This window comes from Andrena cerasifolii, chromosome 10, assembly GCF_050908995.1.
Source record: "Andrena cerasifolii isolate SP2316 chromosome 10, iyAndCera1_principal, whole genome shotgun sequence".
Taxonomy (NCBI): domain Eukaryota; kingdom Metazoa; phylum Arthropoda; class Insecta; order Hymenoptera; family Andrenidae; genus Andrena; species Andrena cerasifolii.
In genome coordinates this window covers 12,788,637-12,809,275 of record NC_135127.1, presented here as the reverse complement: position 1 = coordinate 12,809,275, position 20,639 = coordinate 12,788,637, and the positions used below count along the sequence as shown (strand labels likewise).

Sequence of the window (20,639 nt, the reverse complement as noted above, 5' to 3'; positions counted from 1 at the left end):
CCACTGTCTCTACTCCCTACCGAAGAAACAATGCACCCACCGAGTAACAAGCTGGTTCAGTAATCTAAAACGGGACTCTTGTTAGCCTTAATTCATTAATGGAACCACATCCGTGTTTCGTTCTTGAAGATTTCTGGTGTAATTTAATAAACTCCTTCTTAAGACACTGTTAACATATTATACGGGTCTTTCCATTTGGCGCCCCTAGGCTAATAAGTGTTTGCCGTTCTTTGCATGAAATATCGAATATTTTAATTTAAAAGAGTTGAGACAATTTTAAAATTAATTCAATATGACAACTCACATATGAGTTATTGCTAATTTGCTAGATGAAAGAAAAGTGAATTATTTTTAAACTTGCCTCAAGCCGCTGTGTCTCAAGCTTTTCCAATTTCTTTCGCCCAAAATTCCCGAACCCCCAAAATATGTTGCCCTTACTTAGCCTATATATGTATACAAATCCGCCCCTGCTCTTGGGGGACTCGATAAATATATCAAGTTAGAATAAAGTATCTACTATAAACATTGAGATATTAGAATGAAATCGTTGCACAGAATATTAGCATTAATCTTATTAAACAGCTTAATTAACAGCCATCAAGGGCTCTCCAATTAGTGCCCTACGAGCAATCTCGTGCTCCGAGTCGCGCTGCAACTGCAGTCGCTTCAAGAGAGGCATAGTGTCCACTTCGAATCAGCTCCCTCTTGCACCGTCTCCTAAATATCAAAGCGAAAGCTTAAAATCGAATCTAAGCCTGCTGAATCCTCTTTTCACTCCAGCAAAAGTAGAATGAAACTAACAGCTAAAGAAGATTGAAGTTAACGAAACCGATAACTAAACGAGAATAAAGTTAATCGTCCAGCCCAGGCACTCGAAATAGATCTCGCAAGCAACGTCAATTGTTGTCGAGGACGCTTATCAAACCGAAGGCTAGGTGCGGGTTTACCGCGAGGCTATCGTGTTTCTGGATTGACCAGTCGGGCGATTTTTCAGAGACGCCACTTTTTACCTATCGATTTCCAGACTTATAAGCGATCTTATTACCGGGGCGACATCGAGCAGTCGTGGACCGTACGCGGACGTCGCAAGAATGGACCGATGGGCAGGAAAGGTGGCCGTGGTCACGGGCGCGAGTGCCGGGATCGGGGCAGCGATCATTAAACAATTAGTCCGCCATGGTAAGTGGGAATAAAACATTGAAAAACATTGATATTACTACGGTCAGTGACTCACCCAGGGGGAAGAGGGATAAGGGGCTATGTAAGAAAAAAAAAGGATTTTATTCTTTAAATCAATTTTTAATATTTTTATCCGTTCAACTCGGCTCCCCCCAAAATTAGATCCTGAGCGCGCCACTGACTACGGTGATACTCGGTAAGACAATTTAAATCGCCTTTTGACTGCGGCACGCTCTAACCCGGAACCATCACCTATGTATATTAATAAAGACGAAGGTGCCATTTATTAACACTATCAGTGTGAATAAGTATAGTCTACGTGCAACACCACTAAAAGTTGCACTTTCTATCAAGCTACAATCCAGGGAAAGACTTTAGCTACTCAAATCTACTTTCCTCATCACAAATCTCTCCATAACTCACTTACCCCTACCACTTTTGCATCCTATCCCCCCTTCAAATTCCCAGGCCTTCCAAATAGATCATAACAAATAAGTACAGAATAATTACAGTTTAATAAAAAAAACAACAATGCGATGGAGTGAAAGAAAAATAAAAAAATTGATTGGTCGGATATATACGACAAGCACAGAAATGTATGTAAAAAATGAATTTCCATAAGGGATGATAGTGGCGGGGCTCGCCAGAAGGGTGGACAAGATGAAGGAGCTGGCGGGGAGCCTGGAAGACTGCGCAGGGAAGCTGCACGCGGTGGAGTGCGATGTCTCCAAGGAGGAAAGCGTCGTAGCAGCTTTCAGCTGGGTGCAGGAGAACCTGGGGTCCGTGAACGTGCTCGTGAACAACGCGGGGATCACCAAAGAGTCCTCCCTGATAGGTATCTCGCGGTGCAACTCGAGAGAAATCTTCGAAATCGTTAATAAGCGAATCCTAGCAATGTCCAACTTGCAGATGGCAACCTGGAGGACTGGCAGGCGGTGTTCGACGTGAACGTCCTTGGCTTGTGCCTCTGCACGCGCGAGGCTGTTCGTATGATGCGGGAAAACGGCGAAGAGGGCGTCGTGATTAATGTGAGCAGCCTGGCTGGTGAACGGGTGCCCTTTATACCTGGCTTCTCTGTTTACCCAGCCTCCAAGAGGACCATCGCTGCTCTGGCGCAAACTCTGCGACACGAGCTGACCGGAGGTCGGATACGAGTCACGGTACGCGTTGAAGTGGAGATGCGAGTAGTATTAGTATATTTCCTCGCAATTCTATTATTTCCTCTTGAAGCTGGAGTCTAGGTAGAAAGGCGACAGGGAAGCTGAAGGTGGTAGTAGAAATCGGTGTCGAGACTTTAATAGGCTAACAAGGGAACATCTCCAACTGGGAGGTGAAATTGGCCCCTGAAAATCCGGTTATTCTCCGACTTTCTGTTATAACTCCCGTATCACTTTTACCAAATGATAGTTCTAATTGAAAGAAATAACTTTTGTCTGAAGACTATTTTTCTATCTCTTACAATTCGCGAGTTATAACACCACATCCTCCACATATCCCCAAAGTTTATTAGTAATTAGAACAGGGTGGATTGAAGTGATATTTAAAATCTGAATATTCCTACGCAGGGTATTAGTCCTGGACTCGTTGCCACCGAGCTGATGGCATCCTACAGCACGTATTCAGAGGAAGCATTGGCGTCGTTTCCAACCTTGGACCCAGAGGATGTCGCGTCTGCGGCGGTGTTTATCTTGTCGTGTGGCTCTCACGTCGTCGTGAGTATAACTTTATCTCTCTGCAGTGTTTAATATGTAAGCTAAACGTAAATGCGCATTCTATTCTCCTGTTTGAAGCGGGGGATAATTAAATTGAAATCATTGCTTCCAGGTTCAAGACATCGTTCTGCGGCCCCTCGGTGAATCTTGGTAGGCAACCCGTCCAACAGCTCAACCAACTGCACTGTTCTTAATATCGCCATTCATTACACGAGCGATAAATTGCACTTATAATACAAGCATGTAACAGTTAGCGAGATTCTCCAAGGCGTTATCGCATTTTCTTATCACTTCCCCTGCGATTCCCTTGTTATTCGTTTAAAGCGTGTTTTCTTCGTTCGATCGGCTCGAATGAAAACAGCCGACGATTGCTGCAACGTAACCTATCGCGTGTTTGCACCAGCGCGAGCAAATTGCACTCTTAATTTAGATCGCGCCACAATGGAGATAATCGACCTATCTCAGAAGAGGAAGGCTTTCGCGCCACCGGAGGAACGCTACCAGAACCCGTACCAAGAAGCCATGAAAGTGAGATCTCGCTGATTCTGTTTTATTTGCCAACGCCCCTTCTTTGGGGGGTCCGCCATTTATTGATAAAGTATCGAGTATAGAGTACGCTCAAAGGTGTCGAATGATTTGAATAGCTGAGGCCACTGTGGACCCACTACAAACCACTCAGCAAAAGCAGAGAAATGCAAATGGCCAAGTCCTTATACATGCAGGCCTTGAAAAAGGTGGATAAGGAAGAAGAATCGAAGAACGTTAGTCAGCTGATTAAGAAGGGTTTACTCCTGGATCCAAGATTTCATGGGTTTTACGCTTTGAAAGGCTGCATATATTCGCGCCAAGGTATGCAGGGTCTTCCCATAACTCACCCAGTCTCCACTAACAGTTAAAAGTACAGTAGATCTTTAATGATCCGTGGTAAACGAGACTCGAACCAATTTAAATTGTCGGGGAGTACCTATGATTAAGCGAAATTTGAATTAACAAAACTCCACTGTATCTTCGTTTTCGTAATCTGAGTTAGCCTTCTATTGTCGCTTATTGAAAGTCAGTGGAGCACTCAGGATTTCATTTTTTTTTGGGGGGGGGGGGGGGGGGGTCGAGTTAAAACGGTAAAAATATTTTTAATTTTAAAAATTTATTTAAAGAATAAAATTACAATTGTAGGAATCTTTTTACAAAACCTTTTCTTCAGGTTGGCAACCCCGCCCCTCTGAGTGCGCCACTAGTCGTAGTATCTTTTATTATGCCCCTTCCTTTCCTTATAAATTTCACAAATAAAATCGCGACTCGTCGACCTATAAGGACGAGGGAGGGGTCAAAGCCACTTTTTTCCCGACTCTAATCGCAACGTTTAAGGGAAGTGGACAGAGGCCATAAAGAACTATGAGATCGCAAGGACCATGACAAAGTTCGATGGCAGACTTTCTCTGTCGCAGGCAAACATTATGTACAATAATCAGCTGGCCGAATGTTACACGAGCAGAGGGAACTGGTATTACGGAAACAACACTTTGCTGGAGGCCTTGAGCGACTTCGAGCAGGTCTTGGTTCTTAAAGTTAAAATCAAGCGAGGGCCCAGTGTACAAGTAAGGATACAAACACAGACGAGGTGCAGAAACCTGGCATCTTCTTGGAACATTTCAGCGAGGTGCTGGAGTACTCTTTGCTTCAGCGCCTTTCTCAAATGTACCAAGTTCCAATGCCTTGGTAAGGTTTTCCTAGTTATATACTTACTTACTGTATTGTTTAAACAAACTCGTAAGTTGCAAAATGAGTATTCATAGCTGCCCTCTAACTTGAAGTGGAGCAATTTGATTAAAATACAAGGCAGCGGAAGTTGGACCGCGAAAGTCCATAAGATGTTAGGTCTATTCTAAGTTGGACTTTTTCATTGGAATATTGAGAATACTATAACGCGTGCGTCGATAGGATAGTGTGTTGGAGATTTTGCGCAAGTTGGACAAATACAAAGTGTTTCGACGATTCTGGGAGGAATTTGTGGTGGAAGTTAGTCCTCAGAGGGCGTCTGCTCTATTAACGCAGCACGCAGAATATAAGATCTATTTAAGAGAAATGGCCATAGCTAGGCACATGCTTTACGAGGCTCTGGACCTCGACAAGGATAACGTTCCAGCTCAACGATTACTGCAAGTTCGTACCCCTTTACCATGCCCTATCTTACCCCCTGAGGGCAATCGAGTAAATTATTTTAGGGACCCAATAAATTTCACATCATAATAAAATAAATATTCCAATTTCTTCACCTTCAACGTATCGTCAGATCCTCATTCCCACTAACATTCAACGCAACAAAGAATAATCAAACAAATAACCCAACCCTTAAATTTGTACCCTCCATTGCTAAAGAAAGAGTTCTACCTTATCTACCATTTCTATTATTCCTTCAAAAAGCCCGCCATTTCTAATAACCCAATTGCTCATTTCGCTAAAAAGATCCTATTTACCCATTTTTATACGCTCGTTGCGTTATTGGTACAGATCGTATTCAATACTGGCCATGCGTTGACATCGCACAGCATACTATGGTGCATGCACGGATGCTTCGACAAGGCTCTGGTGACGATCGTGAAAGCCCTGGATTGCAATCCGTACAATCCAGGATTCACACTAATAAAGACAATGGTACTGCGTTTATCTGGTCGACTCGAGGAGGCAAACGCCTGGCTGGAACACGTGAGCAAGAATTTCTACAAGTTCCTCGAGCCGTCCAGGGACGTGCAGCTCTCAATTACGGGGAAGCTCACGAAAGACGAAACGAGGAACGAGTTAATCAAGCAATGGTACCTAATACGGTAAGTACGGAAATCTTAAGAAAAGTGTCCTTAATCGACTGACCATAATAGCTTCGACGATACCGTCGCGATGAGAATGATAGACAGCGATGATCCTGCACTAAACACGCACGCACTGCACTTTCGATAAAGGGTACCACGTCGCGTTACTGCCGGAAATCTGATTCGAACGGAAGTCTATATTCGCACGAGGGTATCGATCGTGCCATCGATTTGATATACGTTCATGCAACAAGGGGTTAAAACTTGACGCGCTCTGTTGATAGATACGACATGGCAATGAGGTGTATGCTGAAAGATAAACTTGAGACAGCGGCTCGTATCATCTACGGAAGCAACTTACCTAAATACTTCGCGGAGTCGTACATTCTATTGGGCGACAGCTTCTTCAGACGCGAGAATTATGATCTGGCGTTAGAATCGTACCTCAAGTACCGGGAAACGGAACAGGAACTGAGACTACCGGCTTCTCGAAAAACTATCGACGTAACGCAACGGATAGTCGATATATTGAACGAGCGCGCGAAAACCGCGGCACACAAGGGGCAATCGAGAGACGCGATCAGGATAACCAACGAAGTGCTTCGGATACTAGACACAGTTCAGATAGGTCCGTCGAAATTGGGCCTGCAACGTGGACGTGCCCTTTTGTACAAGACCCGGGGCCTGTTTCAACAAGCCACTAAGGCGAAACCGAAAAGTAAAGAATGTTGCCAAACGGGAGGCAAGAGTCTGCGATTCGTTCGCGAACCCGATGACGGGGGCTTGTATCGATCTTTGTATGGCGATAGAAATGCGGAAGATGTTATCGACCAATTCGCGCCAAAATCAAAACTCCCCCAATCCCTTAAAATTATGATGCAATACTCCTAGTTTTGAAAACTTCAGAGATCGCGCGCTATGTGGGGAAGAGTTTTAAAAATAAGTCGCTTCTGGAGCAACAAAACAACTGACCTTACCGAAATTGATAGTTTTAAAGACAAACATCTGATGCAATGTCTGCAAGGCGTTACTCTTCAAGGAGATACCTGTATCTGTTTTTATCTTTGCTCGTGTTGCCAATGGTGGTCGCATATTTTAAAAAGCACTCTTCTTTAAGTCACATTTGTTTCTCCTTTGAGGTGCTATATGTAATAAAGAACCAATTGAAATAGTTGTGTATTGTTGATTGATAAATCCTCCAATGGGAACCTGCCTATTACATCACACACAATATTCTATTGCAAGAAAAAGTAATTTATAGCGATCTTAACATATATCTTAATGAAACTGATCTGGTTCTGTTACAAGAGTAAAATACATGTTATCTGAAATTCATTTCATAAATAAGGGAATATTGGTTCCCTTGTAAATACGCAAGATGGAATCTAATTGGAAGACATGCAAAACCTGATGATATACATATATCTGCAGTCCGCAGATTAAGACGACCTCGGCAATCTTGGGCCACAATTTCTCTCTGGTATAAAAGCCGTGTGCAAGCTCCGAAATGCACACTCCTGTGGTCGAAGCTCCACGCTGTTTTCACGTGTGCTCAAAGCGAAGGAAACCTAAACAATCGCCATGGACCCGAAATTCTGGACCGACAAAGTCGCCCTCATCACTGGCGCTAACTCCGGCATCGGCAAGTGCTTGGTAGAATGCATGGTTGGCAAGGGAATGAAGGTCGTGGGCATTGCTCGCCGCGTCGACAAGATCAAGGTACATACAATCAACAGAGAAGAATTATATTTGGAATAAAGCTTGTTAATTCTCAACCGCTGGAGAATCTACCTGAAATTGTCTCTAGGCTATTTGTTACGCATTTAAATATTTCTTCGTATTTACAGTTAATGGATTAAAGTTTCTTGTACGCCTTTACCATTCATCCTAAAGAAAATTGATAAAAAATTAAATTAGGTGGTTCTAGGGGTTCGATAGATTCAAAGGATTCTGCTAAATGTACGTTTTTTCAACAGGCATTTGCCGACGAGCTGAAATCAAAACCAGGAAAGCTGTTCCCTCTGCAGTGTGACCTCTCCAACCAGAGTGACATTCTGCGCGTGTTCGAATGGATTGAAAAGAATTTGGGATGCATAGACATCTTGGTGAACAATGCTGCTATTAACATGGACATTACACTCCAAACCGGCGAGATGGAAGACTGGAAGAAGATCTTCGACGTCAACTTCCTCGGACTCACTTGCATCACCAAGGAAGCCCTGAAATTAATGAAGAAAAAGGGCAAGTGTCATCCCGTTCAACGCCCAAAAAACTTCAAGTTTAATCGCTGTATATCCTACAACTAGAAACTAAATTATAAATCTGTTCTCAGGAATGAACAATGGCATCATTGTGAATATCAATGACGTTTGTGGACTGAAGGTACCAATTACTTGCGACCGTCCAGTGTCCCCGGCTTACATCAGCAGCAAATTCGCTTTGACTGCCTTGACAGAATGCCTCCGCTCTGAATTGGCGCAGCTCGAATCCAACATCAAAGTTATTGTGAGTTTCCCGTATTCTGGCTCCCATGTTCGCGCCGCCTATAAATCCTCAGGGACCGTGAATTAAATAACGAATGATCCTTTGTTGCAGTCCATCTCTCCTGGACTGGTGGAGACAGAGATGACTGCGCAATGGCTGAAGGAGAACCCACGTCTGGCTTTGAAACCCAAGGACGTGTCCGATTGCATTTTCTTCGCAATGCAAACTCCAGAGACAGTTCTGATCAAGGACCTCGTAGTCACACCCATTCGCGAGGCAATGTAAACAGTAAAACACTGATTGCGCTTTTGTTATTTACTCGGCACAAGATAAATGTCAATCGGCGCAGTTGTAAATATATGAAATAAATACCTTGCAAACATATTAATCGAATATTATTCAAACACCATGATACGAGCTTTAACAGATCACTGTACGGAGAGATACAGATTGTATCCAGGGGTGGCAAGAAAACTGGCATGTAAATAATGAAAAACATTGTTAAGTATAGTCGAGGAAAGAATGAAGTTGCTTTATTCATAGATCGCATAATACATCGTATAATAATAGGGGAAGCGTATGCGGAGGTAAAGAAAGAAATTCAGAATTTCTAAGGACGTACTTAATGGCGAAGAATCCAAATTTTTTTTATTACTTCATTCTGGATAAATATTGACGATTAACAAATGCCAAAATACGAGAATTAATTGTGTGATTAAAGGAAGGCTGTAGGCTATCATAGACAGATTAATACTACTATCGGGCGGCAGACATTCACTCTGCCAAAAAGGTACCGGGGTAACGTTAAGGAATCAAACATGTATAAGCTGAATGTAAAAAACAAACGATTAATTCAAACACACTTAAACATCTTTTTGGACGGGCAGTTTCACGTGCCCGTCATGTAAGTTGGGTTTATAGCAGTGGTACCAATGGAAATCAAAAGGTGGAGGTTTAAAAGGCATATAATATTTAGAAGAACGCATGCAGAAAATGTATATTGGAAGGGACATCAGATATAAACATGATCAAATACCTTACAGCCAGCGATCACATCCGACTATCCTGTATTTTGATCCTGCTAAGTGCAAGCTCCAAATTCCACATCCAACCTAGGCGATAAATCCATCAAACCTATGAAGCACGAACGACGCCCACCTCGATAATCCTCCATCAACACCGCGATAATCCAAATCCATTTATCCTGCATGAATCCTGCGTATCTTTTATTCTCCGGTCAAACGATCCAAGTGATCCGCTCAATAGAATCCAGTGAACACATCCAGCCAATTTATCCATATCCGAAAATCCATCATGAACGCTAATTTATCCTGTCAGCATCCTAATCCAACCGTATCTGCCGAATCCTGTCCATCCTTTCTTTTCATCCCGGGAGATCCTCTACAACTAGGGAGCCAGTCCTTGTCAAGATGAAGGATTCCTGTCTGTCTTTTATCCGACCCCGAACAGTTATATTATCCTCTTGCGCGTATCAGTTCCCGAAGACTCGTATGACAGTTCGTACTATATCCGCACATATGTATATCAGAACATACACACGCTCACGATTGATAGATATAAATGCGATTCAAGATCGAATTAACCGAGAGAAGACTAGACGATTTCCTTTCGAATGGAACGAAGTTATCAGCCACACTATTTACAACGCGATAGTTTCCACGAAGGGACCACTTGACGTCCTCCATGTTCCTGAGGATAACACGCTAAACGTGGAGCTTCCAATCGCCTATACTAACTTATCGCACGGGTCAATGAGAAACTAAGAAGATTTTGTGATCGAGCATTCGCTTTCCGCGTCGGACCAGTTCGTTCCTTGTTTGTGTCCACGGATCATCACTGTTATCGGATGATATCGGATAGGAAGTCAGAGTCATTGTCTCAGTAACAATGAAAGTAATTCTCGATGTGAGCTTCTGATGTGCCCGAAACCATAAGCAAATACTTTAGAAACAAAATTTACAAAGTTGACATTCCATTACCAGTTTTGAACGTAAGAGAAAAACCGAGGGGGAGCGTCACTTTCTTAGATCGCGTGGATACGATAGATCCGAAACACTTGAATGACCTAGAGATCTGTACGAACACGTGATAGGTCGAAGCTGTCCATTCCGTGTTTTCCTTATGGTATCTTTATTTTTTTTCCCCTTTCAATTTTCGTCAATGTGAAAGCACTGCTAACACGATTAGGATATTAATACTTTCGTTTCGTTTTTTTTTTTTTTTTTTTTGTAATTTAAAAGAGAGAATTATGGAGAATCGTTTTGAATCCTTGTAATGGATTTGCCAACGTTTTTCTGATGAAAATCCAGCTAATTGAGAATCCTTGAATGAAATGGATCGTTTCTTTCATCCGATTCCTTTCCTGATCCTGAACTTCCTCTTGAAAGTATCCTTACTGCCTCATTATTTTCTCATTCTCATTTACGTCTTAATCCTTTTATAATATATGCTCCATACAAAATCCATCCAAAACGCATTCCATCTCATCCCACCGCCAAGCGAATGTGTATTATATCCATCCAAGAAGTAAGATCGTGTCGATTTCAGTTTTTCATTCATTGTGTTACAATCCAATCCAATATACAAAAGAAGAAAAAATACATTAGTCCCTTATACAATATGCATTAATGTTACATATAAAATTTATCACTGCAAATATAATCCCTGTGACTCTTACGATACTCAAATATGCAATAACGTGTTATAAATTGAGCAAACATTATACAGAGGGATGCCTTGTGTCTATTTAATGCGAGTTTAAAATATTCCTTACACCGGCACAGATATATGCAAATGGAAAGAAAAAGAAAAAGAAATCACAGGATCAATTTGCAATAATAACGTTCTCAAGAATACACGAAATAATTGTTTTCCTTCAATGATTTTTAATTTATAATAGAGAATTCAATGAAACATGTCTGCTTTTCGCGCACGTTGCTAAATTCCAGGAATTTTGCTTATATGTCTTCAAAAAGGAAAACGTTAAACGAGAAATGTGCAGTAGAACATACTTTGTCAATGTATTCATCTTGTCGATAAAAACACATCTCTCAATGTAGATAAGTCGTGTATAACTTAAAGTTAATTCAATATGAACATTTCACAGGCATCCAAATAATTGTAACAGATATGTTATTGTATTCTTAACAATAATAATTTCAGCACGAGTTAAGATCTTTTCTTTTTCATTTTGAAGTGTTGCGTAACACATACTTGCTCGTCAAACCTGAAGAGCGGCCTGATAAATCGTCGTTAAAGAACACTTAAATGTACAAGATGCATTTTAATTTATTAATGTATATCAAGTGAACAAAATTCGATGCATAATAAACGATAGCTGTATCAGTTTACCCAAAGCAAATTGATCATATGAATATTAATCGTTTAGTAAAAAATAAATTTTTCACCTTCATTTATCAAACGTTATGCCCTACATGTATCATCGGTCAATGAATATCGATGTATTACATTCTCTAGATATTATGTATTACATTTTCAGCATATAGAGTATGTTGTATTGTCATCATCGTGTAGCCAAAAGAAAAGTATTGGAATCTGTGTGATAACTTAAACGACGATGAGCCGTGTAAACAACCTTGATGTATTTAATTGTACACACGAATTATCTTTCAGGATCAATAATGATTTACGTAAGAGGCAAATCCCTCAATACATTTACATTCAAAGGTGCCATAACATGTTACGTCTGTAATATTCTGTTAGAATAATTATAAAAGGAAGATAAAATTTTGAAACTACTAAGGTTCTTTCGCTATCATAATTAAAGGAGATAGAAATAAATATTTATGCAAATGATAGAAATTTCCTGATCAAATGTCTAACAATATATGTACATTATGCAGCGTAATGATTTTTACCCTGCATATTCTATGTCCACATTCAAACTGTACGTTTACTTCTTTATGGCATTACTTGTTTTTATATGTGTAGAATAATTTCGAGCTGTTAACGGTAAGGAACGTTAGCTTCGTAAATCTTTGTGACAAGCATTTATCAGCATTAGAAGCTTAAAAGAATTTTATGCGTTAAATATGCTTAAACCAGTGCTATCCTTTTCACTGCAGATGTGAAGAAATAAATGTAAAACAGACAATCAAGGGCTATGTTCGTATTAAATGGAGTATCGTAGTATATTTACCAGTCGTGCTACCGTGCAGTGCAATGAGAACATTCACTCTGAACATAAACAATATTGGTAATTATACAACGAATACTAATTTGCCGATGCGAACACCAATTAAATGACTGAAGTAGTATTAGTCTGGTCATTTTAGGCTCTCATTCGTAATACTTCAAAATTGTTACACATTTCGAGTATAGTTGTAGTGTCAAAACAAATTGCAAAATATAAAGGAATGTATTTTTTTAAACATAAAAGTAACTCTAATCAATACGAGCACGATTCCTCTTTATTAAGGCAATGAACGTGAGACATTTATGCCAGTGTTTACTGTTCAGAAAATCAAGGTACTGTTTCAAGTTTGTCCAAGTAAACTCTAGGTGCTTTTTTGTAACATAATTTAAAGAACTCTAATGGAAATTGGCAAAACCTTTTAAAAAATACATCCGATGGGTGTAAAATGAACCGTGCTCTAACTATACATTAGGTACGATACAATTATTAAGTTCAAGCAACATGAAAAGTAATGGTTTGATAATTTGTAGAAAATTGGTTTGGATTGGAAGGTGTCTTTACGTGAAATTCAAATCAGTAATAATGAAACATGGTAAAGCAAATATTGATAAGCCTTTACTTATATTACCATGTGAAACATATACGTACACACTAGTCGTATGAACGAGATCTGGAGCGAGATCTTGACCGCGAGTAATTACGCCGCAATGGTGAATAGGTAGGTGAACCACGGCGCCGTGGGCTATAGCTCCGTGAATGACTTCGACCCCTTTCTCTGTCTTCGCTGCGTCCCCTATCGCCACTGCTATGATCTTCTTTCACTCGAATATAGGCTACCTCACCCTGCCAGCACAAAGCACAAAAATAATGTTACTTATTTAAAAGTTCCAGGTACCGAACGTGACGTGCTAATTCATCTATATACCTCGTGAGACCTAAATCTTGAATCGTCTAACTTCTTCACAGCGTATTTCATGTCCTCGTATCGCAAGAACTCAACAACTCCGGTGCCGTCTTTATAAACATCGGCGAAGCAAACATCGCCAGCTTCGCGCATGTGATCCTTCAAATCCTGCCAACTACCGGATGGAGGTAAACCAGTAACAAGAACTCTATATTGAGATCTCCTCGCAGGTGGCCCTCGTCCTCTGGAATTACTCATTTCACCCCGACCACCTCGCCCACTGTCCCCTGCTCCCCGACCTCCACGGAAATTATTACTAGGCCCACCACCTCTTGGAAACTCAACCCGCAATCTGTAACCGTCATAATCGTATCCGTCCCTCGCATGTACTGCATCCTCTGCGTCCCTGAAAGAGATACAACGTCCATGTCACTTTTAAAACGCATACACATACAAAACGTTATAGTCCCTCCCCACGTAACACTGAAATACCAAGGTTAATTAATCGAGTAGACTGATGATTCTATTTTCTAATCCCGAAATAGCGTACCGATCAACAAGAGTGTGTCTTTTGCAGTGAACAGAGAGGGACACAATGGAGGGGAAATATGTTACTCGGTACTGCACGGTATATCCGAAAGTTGGCGAATATTTTCACGCGACTATGATCCATGGAACGTACCTTGGGTCGTCGAATTCGACGAAGGCGAACGGCGGGCCCCTACGGTTTTTTAAATCAACAAAGATTACTTTACCGAACTTGTAGAATAGGTCTTGGATGTCTTTGGTTCTTATATCGGGCGGCAAGTTGCCCACGTAAATTCTGCACTCGTTTCTACCACCGTGGGACATATCTGTGGCTTTCGTTGCCGTTGGAATTACACGGGGCGCAAGCTAAAACACTTTAAAACGACTTTAATTGTACCCTCGAGGTTCGTCCTCTCTTTATTGATGAAACAAACAAGATGGTGGCACCGGTCGACGGGGAAGCGTGGATCACGAAAGGCGCAGAAAGTCAAGAATGTTAAACGGACGTGAAGGAACCTATCAGATGTTTCTATATAGCCGCCGTCCAATTATGTATCGTTTCATCCGTTACTTTCCTTTTTTTTGCCAATCAGTCTTTATTTAAAAGACACAGCTATGGCTATTATACATTCTATCCATTAATCTCAATTAAAATGTTCCTCTAGGGTTCGTGAAATGGATTCTTCAACGCGTAGGGATACGAATTAAAGATAGCACACGCAATACACGCTTCCTGTAATTAATTACGCGATACTGTATTTCGATAGAATTTTGGGTAAATTTTATGTTTACTGTATATTTCCTTTCAAGAATTATTGAATTAGTCATTCATTGTTAATTTAGGAGAGATTGTGTTAAATTTACTGAATACATAATCAGAATTCTTTGTTGAATAATTGTAATTGCTTTGAAGTATTTGAGAACTGTTACGACAACAGTGCTTGATACTTTCATTAAATATTGTAATTAATGCATTGTTTGTATTAAGTATTATATACATAGTTTGCGTGTATATGAGGACTGATATGTAAAATTTAAATCCATGTACATACATGTGTACTATATAATTGTAGATGGCACTTTCTGAAACGAGTCGACGAGTCATACCAGTTAAATTTTGTTTACATGCATTATTCTAACCCTGAAATGTACAAATGCAATAAGTGGTTATACTCTTCTTACAGTAGAAATATTTGGTTGTAACTGATGTGATAATGGCGCCAATTATGACACAATCATTTACTGCATTTAGCAATTTTATACTGTCTGACGATGAGTAGTTCTATGGCAGCTTCGAATAATGTATAAATTCATGTAAACAGACTTGTAAATACGACAATGGCATTTTCGTTTCGAATGGGCACCAAACGGTGCCATGACTTTCCGAAATTGGCCAGGGAGTCAGGATTTTACTTCAATATGCATAGGTCCAGAGTACGGGTAGATTGGAATCGTATAAGTATGTTGTTTATGTCTTTGTGATACGTCTGCGGTACCTTCGCAGTAACAATATAATCTTATAGTGGATTAATGTATCGTTCTAGGTAATATAGATGTAGACCGAATTATAAGAGACAGAGATTTCCATGCTATCGATGATAATATAAATATTGTAATAGATTATTGTTTAGAGAGTGAATACGATCTTAAAATCTTGGACCCCAGTTTTGTAAAGCTCTTCCGCCTTGCGCAGCTCGCAGTTGAATACTTGTTATATTGCAAACAGTACTTGGATCACAGCGTGGTGATATTGAAAGATGAATTAAGATCCAAGATAGAGGAGAACGTTAAACTGAAGAAGGAGACCGCTACCTTGGAGGAAGTGGTGAACCATTTGAAAGAGAAGGCAAAGGATAGGAGTAAATTGATGGAATCTAAAATTGGAGATTGTAATGGTGAAATTTATAAAGTAATAGAATTATACATATTTTATTATAATCAGAGCTTTTTTTAGTAATAGTATCGTTCTTGTTCCTGCGAAAGGAACTACTGATTATAGTAATACATGAACATCACATCCCTTTCTTTGGTAAAATAAATTTAAACTTTACCGATTGTCTAGTGTCCTCATTGTCCGAAAACTTTTATATCCTCTATGTTCGTAAGTGCTCACATCATACGTCGGCATGGATATATGTCAGAGTTATGCCTGACTTCGTCTTCTATACACGAGCATTACCAAAATGAGACCAAAAAATTGCATAATGAAATAAAAAGCTTAAAAGAGAGGCTGAATGAAACAGAGAGGGTAATAAGAAACGAATCTGAAAGAATTCCTGAAAAGAAAGCGGTAGTTTACGATAAAAGACACCTTGAAAACGAAGCTGAGAACTTTAATTGTGATACTAATAAATCTGAGGAGCATCTGGAGTATAAAGGATATCAAGAGGAGATAAAGAATTTGAAAACTATGCTTTTTGATGAAATAAATGTAAGTATACATAAGATTTATTTTCAGCCTCAACGGCCTTGAAAAGGAACTTGGTTTTATAATTTTTCCATTTGTTCATCCATTCTGATATTCCTTCTATCTTATAAACTAGAATCTAACTCATCTTTGCTTTCTTTTAAACTTCCTTTCTATCTTTCTCATCCACTCTACTAAGCTTCCATTTACTGTCCCCTCTAATACCCTTTCTATACTGTATCCTAATCTCTCTGTTTCCGTTCAGTCTTCAATTAGATGCTTCAAAGTCTCCACTCCTCTCTCGCACAGCCCGCATCTTCTCTCTTCTTCCATCATCCAATACCTGTTATTCACCTCGAGATTCCCACACCTCGCTTTGGCTATCAGTCTCTGGCTATTCCCTTCCCCTCTTTTACTTAAATACTCAGGCATACCTGTACATCTGATTAACTTATAATATTTATTGTACCTGGACTTTTTAATACTATTAAATTGCACTTGTGCCTGTACTTCCCTATCTTTCTCTTCGAGTATTGTATGCATTTCCCTACCCTCGTGCTCTAATTGTGTAACCCCTTCTTGGCTATGACCTTTTTTTATCGATCATTTTTTCCTTTATGCATTCATTCCTTTACCCATCTCCGGCTTAAGCCTCCCTCCTCGAATTTCCTTGCTCTTTTCCTTGCTTTTATTCTTATTTTGTCTCGCTTAGTTTCTTCCAAAACTATATACCCTGGTGTAATATCAAAAGCCGTACTTAAATCTACAAAGAATACATATACTTTTCCTTCTTTCTTAAATAATTCTCTCTCTACTATGTGGTGTAGTACATAGATATTGTCCATCGTACTCCGCTGCTTTCTGAAACTGGCTTGCTATTCGCTCAGGATATTCTTCTCCTCCAAATCTGCTGTACATAACAAGCTCACTCCTCTGTAGTTACTTACTACATTTTCATCTCTCTTTTTGTATATCGGCACTACCACGATTTTCTTCCAGACCTCTTTTATCGTACCCTTCAACCTTTCCCTCGTGTTGTCTATGCTATAGATCCAAGCCTCACTTGGTATTCCATTTATTCTGGCTGCCTTTTTCTTCTTCAGTTTCCTTATTTATGTCTCTATTTCGTCCTCTTCGTTTCCTTCTTCACTCTTCCCCTGTGTAGAGAAACTTTGGAATCTTCTGTGTGACTTAAATAATAAATATTTTAAAAGCATTTAAGGCAGAAAGAAAAGAACATGTATGAACGTACGCCGGAAACAAATGTACAAACATTGATAAATCAACAAGAAAAAGAATTCCAGAAGTTGAGGAATCAGCTGTTTGAAAAAGTAAGTAGGAAATTTGTAAAATATATTGAAATAATTAATCGTTTATTGTACTTCTTCAGCTAACTCCAGACATAGAAGGCGTACAAGCGAAATTATATTCACAGGAAAATTATTGGAGATCTAAAATCGATCACATAGAAGAGCAACATCAGAAAGATGTCGAGAGACTCTCTGCTGAATTGAAATTAACGCAGAAGGCAGCTGATGACATTAAAGCAGAATATGAATTTAAAGTCAATGATTTGGAACGTCAATCTAGCAATCAATCAAACATTTTAAAGGAGCAAAGTAGACAATTAAATTCTCTGTCTCATGAAATAAATGTGTCGCAATTAAATGAAAGAAATAAGAATCTTGAAAACGATGTGCAGAATAAGAGTGATCGGTCTACAATGATAGATGAATCTAAAAAAACAGTAAGGAAGTCGAACGAAAGTGATTTGAAACAAAAAGATTATGTGGATACAAGCTCGCAAATGATTGTCAGGAACATAAACAGTATATTAACTTCAGATTTATCTGTATCCAAAGTATTTCCATCAACATTGCGAACTACAATTTCGAGAAATGTACATACTTTGAATCCCAGATATAAAACTGTTACGTGCGAAGAGAAAAAGAATATTAAACAAGAAAGTAAAGTAATTAAAAATAAGAAAAATGTGGAGAAGGATCTACTAAAACATTGTTGTTCGAACGATACATCGGAATCAAAGAATTCAGTGCCTGAAACAAGAGTAAATCAGGAAGCAAAGCGTATAAAGCATGACCCTAATGATCATTTAATCTCAAAAGCAGATTTGAATGAATCGAAGGATACTTTTGATAGAAATATGCATCAGAAGTTTCTATCTATGAACAGCAGCAGAGGGTCAGAAACTTTAGAAGACGATCTAAATTCTGAAATCAATTCAGAGCCAAGTATGTCCGAATCGCAGACGCAGTCAGAAACAGAAAGTTTTACCATCCTTCACAATAATTCTCCGATGCATAAGCATAAGAAACTTGCAGCAGTTTTGCCAAAATCTAAGAAGACAGCGCCACATGATTCATCTCACAAAAAATTACGAGAAAACTTACGCCTTACATTCGAACAGAAATTAAGGGATCTAGGAATCGATCCAGAATGGCAAGGGATACCCAAGGCAACGTTTAAGCAAAAAATGGACATTTTGAGACATCATGAAAAAATTACTATGAGAGTAATAAAAAAGTCATATAAGATACAATTTTGTTTGATAGCGTGTTTATTAAAACTGACAAATTTTATTAATTTCCTTTGCAGAAATTGCCAAAATATCATCAGGTGAAATTGAAAATAATCGAGGAAGTTCTTAACAAAATATTTAAGAAGGCGAAGACAATGGAGAACTTTAAACCTGTAAAAAGATTAATGCCAATGAAAGCATTTGGCGATCTGGAAGCTCCTGGTAATTACATACTATGCTTTTACGGAAAAGGTATTAGTTACTGAAATTACATTTCCTTCTTTTCCAGCCAATTCTATCTCACAGGACGCAACTCCAAACAAATTGCATTCTACATCAAAAGTTGATTGTTCTGTCAAGAGTACAAGTGAAAGTGAATCAACGCCAATAAAATCCACAAAGACTTCAAATCACAAGAGCATAGAAAGTTTAATACAGATTTCGCCAAGTTTACTAACATCCGTGAATAAAGATTCTTTGAACAGAGTGAAATCTTTATTTGACGACAGTGCGAATAATACAAACGAACAGCAGGAATTACAAAATGTTTCAATGTCTCCGAAGCACAATAAAAGTTCCCTGAAGACAGCGATTGGTTCAACAAGCAGTTTAACGAAGAAAAAAGTTATTTTCGACTTAGCAGATGATAACGACAGAGAGTCACTCTCCGATTATGATGTCAGGAAAGATGAATTGCACTCGGTCAGTGCTTATGAGCAAAGCCACTTACCTGAGCAAGAAAATTACAAAAATACAGGCAACATTGTACTAAAGACCTCTCAAAGCGATAAGATAGCAGAGATATCAAAAAAACTTGAAGCACAGGTAATACATCGTGCTGTTTATTTAACATTGTATCGTGTTCAAAAATAAATATCTTATTTCAGTTGAGTATGGTAAGGCAGAAGCCCGTGGGATCAATTGAAACAATATTTTCTTCAAAGTATATGCAAAACAGAGAAGATCACAATACCAATAACCAGCGAAAGACATCGACAAGCATTAGTTCTCTCTTAGAAAGCCCATTCAAACCATCGACATTCAGTACCAAAGTAACAAAGAACCAAACACCACAACCAGCGCCACGTAATTTAAAAGATAAGACACCCGAGTCGTCACACACAGAATCCATATCAGAAATTTCGGATTTAGACTCTGATATAGATAAGATCTTGAAGTTGAAGTGATCATCAGCCCAGCATTTTAATAGCATAATTGAAACATGGCCTTTGTGACTTTCATTTATGAAGATTAAAGTGGTATACCTACATCCCGCGAGAAAAGATTTTGAAATAGAACACTCACAAGGAGGGCATCCCAGGTGTCCGCCTCCGGTTGCTTTGAATTTTGGATATGTTTTAGAGGACCGAAAAATAAGATATACGTGTCTTTTTATAGCGGCTCGTTTTCATATTTAAGGGGTGCAACCACCCCTCAAATTTCATGAGAATAGGTAGTGCCATCCTCCGATTGCTTTGGTTTATGGCCAAAGCAATCGCAGAGGAACACCTGAAAATCTTATAACTTTGAGGGGTAGTTTCATTCCCAAATATGAAAACGGGCCGCTATAAAAAACACGAATATCTTATTTTTCGGTCCTCTAAAACATATCTAAAATTCAAAGCAATCGGAGGCGGACACCTGGAATAATCTTGTCAGTACAAATACATACTGCCTTAATGGTGATTTCAGTATCGCGATTATTTTTGGTTTATATAGTCTAGTACCCGAAACCAAAGAGACAATCATCCTATGTCATAAAGTCAGTCGACACTTCATTTATTGTACAGAACTTTATACAGAAGATAAATAAAAGGAATTTTATTATGTAATTTATTTGTTTCTTCTATTATGTAGCACCTCGAGAAATAAAATGCGCGCCTAAACGCAGGCGCGCTGGCTACG

The 20,639-nt window shown here is 39.3% G+C and overlaps 6 protein-coding genes across 8 annotated transcripts; 5 read left to right on the top strand and 1 right to left on the bottom strand.

The window, feature by feature from the left end:
- The first annotated feature begins 771 nt into the window (after positions 1-771).
- LOC143374106 (farnesol dehydrogenase-like) lies at positions 772-3,150 on the top strand. Of its 2 annotated transcripts, XM_076821992.1 has the most exons (6): positions 773-935; positions 1,025-1,179; positions 1,802-2,014; positions 2,089-2,339; positions 2,745-2,891; positions 3,004-3,150. In XM_076821992.1, the coding sequence occupies exons 2-6, from the start codon at positions 1,092-1,094 to the stop codon at positions 3,043-3,045; spliced, it is 741 nt and encodes a 246-aa protein (XP_076678107.1). In that variant the 5' UTR covers positions 773-935; positions 1,025-1,091; the 3' UTR covers positions 3,046-3,150. The 2 variants fall into 2 exon arrangements, with proteins under 2 accessions (XP_076678106.1, XP_076678107.1); XM_076821991.1 differs by having other exon boundaries at positions 772-1,179.
- A 152-nt stretch (positions 3,151-3,302) lies between these two features.
- On the top strand, positions 3,303-5,305 carry LOC143374107 (uncharacterized). Its single transcript, XM_076821993.1, has 3 exons — positions 3,303-3,740; positions 4,257-4,486; positions 4,830-5,305. The coding sequence occupies exons 1-3, from the start codon at positions 3,584-3,586 to the stop codon at positions 5,136-5,138; spliced, it is 696 nt and encodes a 231-aa protein (XP_076678108.1). The 5' UTR covers positions 3,303-3,583; the 3' UTR covers positions 5,139-5,305.
- Positions 5,306-5,313: 8 nt separating this feature from the next.
- Positions 5,314-6,832, top strand: LOC143374104 (uncharacterized). Its single transcript, XM_076821987.1, has 2 exons — positions 5,314-5,713; positions 5,980-6,832. The coding sequence occupies exons 1-2, from the start codon at positions 5,451-5,453 to the stop codon at positions 6,584-6,586; spliced, it is 870 nt and encodes a 289-aa protein (XP_076678102.1). The 5' UTR covers positions 5,314-5,450; the 3' UTR covers positions 6,587-6,832.
- A 291-nt stretch (positions 6,833-7,123) lies between these two features.
- On the top strand, positions 7,124-8,554 carry LOC143373616 (dehydrogenase/reductase SDR family member 11-like). The gene is made up of 4 exons (XM_076821012.1): positions 7,124-7,414; positions 7,672-7,936; positions 8,028-8,200; positions 8,291-8,554. Exons 1-4 carry the CDS (start codon positions 7,277-7,279, stop codon positions 8,462-8,464), a joined length of 750 nt encoding a protein of 249 aa, XP_076677127.1. The 5' UTR covers positions 7,124-7,276; the 3' UTR covers positions 8,465-8,554.
- Positions 8,555-10,737: 2,183 nt separating this feature from the next.
- Positions 10,738-14,366, bottom strand: Sf2 (splicing factor 2). Its single transcript, XM_076821011.1, has 3 exons — positions 13,943-14,366; positions 13,282-13,666; positions 10,738-13,199 (listed from the first exon to the last, which is right to left on the bottom strand). Exons 1-3 carry the CDS (start codon positions 14,110-14,112, stop codon positions 13,008-13,010), a joined length of 747 nt encoding a protein of 248 aa, XP_076677126.1. The 5' UTR covers positions 14,113-14,366; the 3' UTR covers positions 10,738-13,007.
- A 447-nt stretch (positions 14,367-14,813) lies between these two features.
- Positions 14,814-20,566, top strand: Dzip1 (DAZ interacting zinc finger protein 1). 2 transcript variants are annotated; one of them, XM_076821356.1, is made up of 8 exons: positions 14,814-15,247; positions 15,333-15,697; positions 15,851-16,219; positions 17,410-17,526; positions 17,586-18,728; positions 18,812-18,956; positions 19,024-19,559; positions 19,622-20,566. In XM_076821356.1, the coding sequence occupies exons 1-8, from the start codon at positions 15,127-15,129 to the stop codon at positions 19,919-19,921; spliced, it is 3,096 nt and encodes a 1,031-aa protein (XP_076677471.1). In that variant the 5' UTR covers positions 14,814-15,126; the 3' UTR covers positions 19,922-20,566. The 2 variants fall into 2 exon arrangements, with proteins under 2 accessions (XP_076677471.1, XP_076677472.1); XM_076821357.1 differs by lacking the exon at positions 14,814-15,247 and having other exon boundaries at positions 15,557-15,683.
- Positions 20,567-20,639: the final 73 nt, after the last annotated feature.